We start from the raw sequence: 5,000 nt of genomic DNA on the forward strand, positions 1-5,000 counted from the left end.
TTTGATACAGGAGAAAAGCAGGTTTGACAGTGTGTGTAGAAATACTCAGGCAAGAGTATAGCAGCATAGGGTCTCTCAGCAAATACTACAGAACCCTTGTTGATTTTTTGGTTTGCTATTACATGACGACCTAACTCACAGTTGACTCTGTAAAGATATATTCACATTCTTTGGATTTGGTTTGGTAGCTTGTTTTATACAGCTATCAAACAGTATGATGTTATTCAAATTTCAAGAGCAGCACAGTTTTCCTCTACTGAATGATCCAAATATCCTAAAAATATTAATAAGAATTCTGTAATATGAAAATGCCAAATTTCATCCACAACTCACCTCATTTCCAATGCACTGCTCATATATTTCACTGTTATGTTTTCCCCATTAAATAGTGCTGGACAGTCTACATCACTATAAATGCTTGGTACATTTTTTGATCCAGCAAGAATACCTAATGCTTTCTGTTCTAAATCTTCTACTGATTTTTTGAATTTCTCTGAAAAAAATCAAAGAAACATAAAAAAAGAGAAAATAAATCACTCATATTCTTCAGAACCATATTTCCAATTATAGTATGGCTCAGCTCAAAATAGTTAATCTAACACGGTTAGTGGTTAATGGTTAATGACTGAAACAATTAAATAGTAAAGTATTCTGGCAAAAAGGGTAAAAATTAGTTCACAATTAGGATAAAATGTGTTAAATATCAAAGGTTATAGAGTGTTATAGAGTAGCATGAGAGGAAAAAGATTAAGAGGGGGTGCAAATGAAGTTAATTGGAGATTAGTAAAGGAAAGGGTTAAGGGTATAGGGTGATTGGATGAAATAGTGTATCTATGGCTGGGGATGTTATAGGGACATTGTTTAAGGAAAATTGGCAAAAGAGCTATTATGAAATAATCAACATGTAATACAGGTATAGATGGCTGTTGGAGAAGTAGCTGGAGAAGAATCCAGGGGATGAGATAAGGGGAAGGTGGTGAAGTAACTGGAAGAGTGTGAGGAAGGGAGGGACAATGTTGTGACAAGGGATTTACGTGCATATCCTGAAGGGAGAGGTAAGGATAATGGGGAACGAAGAGGGAATGGTGCAGATGGAGGAGAGGATGGGTTGTGTTGGAAAAGAGTGGGAGGAAGAAGAGTAGGTGGGAACCTGAGGGGGAGGAGGATGGATATCAGCAAATAATTTGACTGTAAGGGAATAGGAATAGAGGAGGGTGGATAAGGGAATGGAGTGTTCCCTTGGGTCATGTCTAGGAATTTTTGGATGTCTTCATAGGGTTTCTGGAGGAGAGTTGGCTGGGAAGGTCTAAGAAATGAAGGTTCTCTTGTGATGATGAGAAGAGGGGATAGATGTCTGAGGACAAGAGGAAAAGGAGGGTGTAGAAGAGAATGTGGAAGAAGATGGAATGGAACATTTAGGTTGCCTGGTGCGACAGGTAAAGTGAGAAGGAGGTGGGGTAAGTATTGGGGAAGTGGTAAAGATTGGAGTACCTGGATTTAGAATGGAAAAGGAATTTGACTGGGGGAGAGGGGGAGTTGAGGTAGGAAGAAGGAAGAGAAACTGGGGGAGATGCAGAGACATCTTGAGAAGATGGAAGGGGAGCAGAGTGAAAGACTGTTTTGCAACTGGTATAGAGAGAAAAATCTTGTCATTGTGCTTCCTTCCTAGCCTCACATAGAGTGAGACCTAGTTTCAATCTGAGAACTGCTACCTCACATTTAAGCTTATAGGCTACCACAATTGACACATGCACATGACTGACCAGGATAGTTTGAATGGTTATGGCCAGATTGGGCACATAAAGAGGGCTGTCGAGCGACAGTGTTTGGCTGGGTGGCCAAAATACCAACATTTTTAATACATGGCAATATAAACTTCATGGGCGAGGTCATATCTATGGAAACTAATCTTGGCAATATCAGTGTAAGACTTACGCTGTCCTCTGGGAGGAATAGTGTAGCTCTGTACTGCCACTGCATGAGTCAACAAGGCAGGCAAGTAAGTCATTTTCACAGTCTGACCAGTTTTTGTTGTAGATGTGACAAACAGTTGGGGATACAGAAACAGTTCTGGTATAAATATTAAAAGAGGAGTGAGGTTTGGGAGGAATAGGTTTACCAGTAAAGTCATTCAGGGTAGACAGTACACAAGCTTGGGACTCAGATATAACTGTGACAAAGTGTGAATGATCAGAATGACTGCAAAAGGAAACTTTGCCTACTTGTTTTTGGAGACATTGTTGGAAGAGAAGGGTATTGTCAGAGCAAGCAGTAAGTAAGGGGAATCACAAAGAATCAATCCCACTTGGCTGGGCCAAAGAGAGTACTCAAAAGATTTGCAGAGGTGGAAGCAGTAGAAGGACAAGGGCAGGAGGAAGATGGGGTGGTGCGGGGTGAGGTAGTGTTATGGGGAGGAAGATGATAAGGATGAAGAGTAGTAATGAGAGACGAGAGGGTATACAATGAAGAAGACTGTATGGCAGATGGAGTGGAAAATGTTGGGAAAGAGGAAGGGGTGTTTTTTTTTTAAGGTTGAGTAATGATATGGGTAGGTAGTTCAACAGACATCAAGGAGGAGGTATTAGTATCAGTGACCCTAATAAGGGTAAAACATCATTATTGGCCATCCTGAGCCTGAAATAAGTAAGGAAAAGAAACGATCTACCCCTCAGGGGCCCCAGGGGTAAGGGCTAGGTAATTAACCAAGGGAATATCATGGCCATGGCTCCCGGAGGCCATTCATGACTGACACAAAGCCAGCCTTTCATCCTTTCAGCATGGCTCTCAAACCTTAGGAATGTGAGAACAGGAGGTGAAGAGAAGGAAAAGAGAAGGAAGAGAAGTAAAGTTCATACAAAATTAGCTGAGGCCCAAGGTAGAAGTAATCTCCTACACTGGGTCTCAGTCTCTGTCTCCTAAGCCCCAATGGTTTGGGGGGGAATCAATCTAATATGACTTCGTACAAATAGCTACAACTAATGCATTTTCATGTGATGGGGATCCAGTAAACTATTCTATATGGTACTATGTGGCATCTTTCTTCCAGCCTTAAGGGGGCCGTCGCGCTCGAGACTGAAGTTCGTCAGGTATGATCGGATATTTGTGATTTTTGAATATGTTATACATACATATAAAGTGATAAATACCACCAAATTTCATATCATTCGGATAATAAATAATAAAGTTATTCATGAAAAACAAGTTTTTGAGCAATCACAAACTCTTTAAAATTGCACTTATCCATTGAACAAACTTGTTGAAAAAAATACCACCTATAGTCTATAGCAATACCTAAAACTTGCAAAGACTGGTTTTGCATTTCATTTTAGTTTAGTGGGAATTTATTTTTCTCTAGATGTTCAATCTTATGAACATCATGATATAATATATGGGCTACTATTACCTAAAATAAAAATTTTCTCTAAGAAAACCATCGCAAATATATTCAGCTTTTAAATGATCCAAACCCCATTAGAATTGCCCAAGTATCTATGGATGAATCTTAAAAATGCTGACAAATGTTGACAAGAGTGTAGCTTTGAGATATCAGGCTCCAAAATTTAGGGAACTCGTCCCTCAATTTTTTTTTTCTTTTTTTTAATCTTTTTTTAAGACTTCTAATCTCTGTGGCAATCTTGCTGCATTCTATGGCATTCACATGGTATTTTGAAATGTAGCTGGTACACTGTCCCCTCCTGTTGCAAAGTACTAATGGTAATAACTGCACATGATTGTGGAAGTAGGCATGTCACCACAGGCTTTGCAGTGCCTGACCTGACCACGTGAGGTATTTAAATGTATAAACAACTGCTGCAGCTGTGATTAACAAGTATTTCTGATCATATTACGTTTATTAAATACTAAAATAACATCTACAATTAGCAGTGTCCCCTTACTGTGTTATATGGGCCTACATCTGCGATATGGTGTCGTGGAGGTAGGAGCTGGCAACCTTTCTCTCTGATTTTCTGGTGGAGTTTTGTCTCCCAGAGCCCGTTTTGATAATCAGCTGATGGGTAAACGGGGTTGCCAGCTAGCTACCAGAGAATGCCAAAATAAATAAATAAAAAAATCCGAAAAAAAAAAAAAAAAATTTGTTGAGTATATTTTCACGGATGTGACAATGTAAACATCAGAGCGGGTGGCGTGGGGGATCAGAGATTTAGTTATAACTCCTTTACTTTCACATATTTAGCAAAAATATTACGTCACAGGATTGCCAAACCCCACTAGATTCCAAGAGATTTTTTTCAATTTTTCAAGTATTTTTGAAAAATTTTGGCGCGACGGCCCCCTTAAAGCAACATAGAACTTCCCCCCCAATCCTTATAGCTGCATCTGCTATATTGGGCTCTCTCACTGTGATTGGATGGCTTCCATTTCCATTTATTATTACATAATAAAGATTTTTTCTTCCATTATGTGATTGATTTAAATGCTTTTGAGAGCTTTTTATTTCCAAATATACAAGGATTAACTCTTTCAACTTTGATGTTCCATTGTTCATTCACTATCTGACATACCCATATGAGACACAATTTCTTGTGTATAAAATTGAAATGGTGACAATAAAATCTGTTTTCTGGTTTAGTTTGATAGATTTAGCTAAGAAAAGACTAAGAAATGTATTGCAGTCTTCAGGGGTTAAATTAAATACTCTAATATCCAAAGGTAGCAACAAATTAGAACATGAATGGAAATACCTCTAGCTTCTATGGGAACATTACATGTGTGCCTACGGCATTGTTCCAATGACAGCTGAGTTTTCTCTTTGTTTTGCATGTTCAAATAGCATGAGCAACGACGAGTCAACAATTTATGGAAGATAGCAGCAGGATAGCCAGTCTTTTCTGCTCGCTCCATATCCTGAAGGCATTCCTGTGTAAAAATAGTAAAAGGTAGATACAACAAAATCCCATAAAAAATCTATGCTACAATTTAGTTCAATTTCTAAAATTCCTCCACTTTTATAAAAACAAATTTTGACATCTAATATGCAT

The 5,000-nt window shown here is 38.5% G+C and overlaps 1 protein-coding gene across 1 annotated transcript in view; it reads right to left on the reverse strand.

Moving 5' to 3' along the window:
• LOC113826911 (SET and MYND domain-containing protein 4) overlaps positions 1-5,000 on the reverse strand; it is a gene marked incomplete in the record, with an annotated part of 65,285 nt that overhangs the window by 59,981 nt on the left and 304 nt on the right. The window contains 3 exon segments of the mRNA XM_070136757.1: positions 1-147; positions 334-493; positions 4,704-4,878. Of these exon segments, the coding sequence (XP_069992858.1) occupies positions 1-147; positions 334-493; positions 4,704-4,878 (482 nt within the window).

The sequence above is a fragment of the Penaeus vannamei genome, chromosome 22 (genome assembly GCF_042767895.1).
Source record: "Penaeus vannamei isolate JL-2024 chromosome 22, ASM4276789v1, whole genome shotgun sequence".
NCBI lineage: Eukaryota > Metazoa > Arthropoda > Malacostraca > Decapoda > Penaeidae > Penaeus > Penaeus vannamei.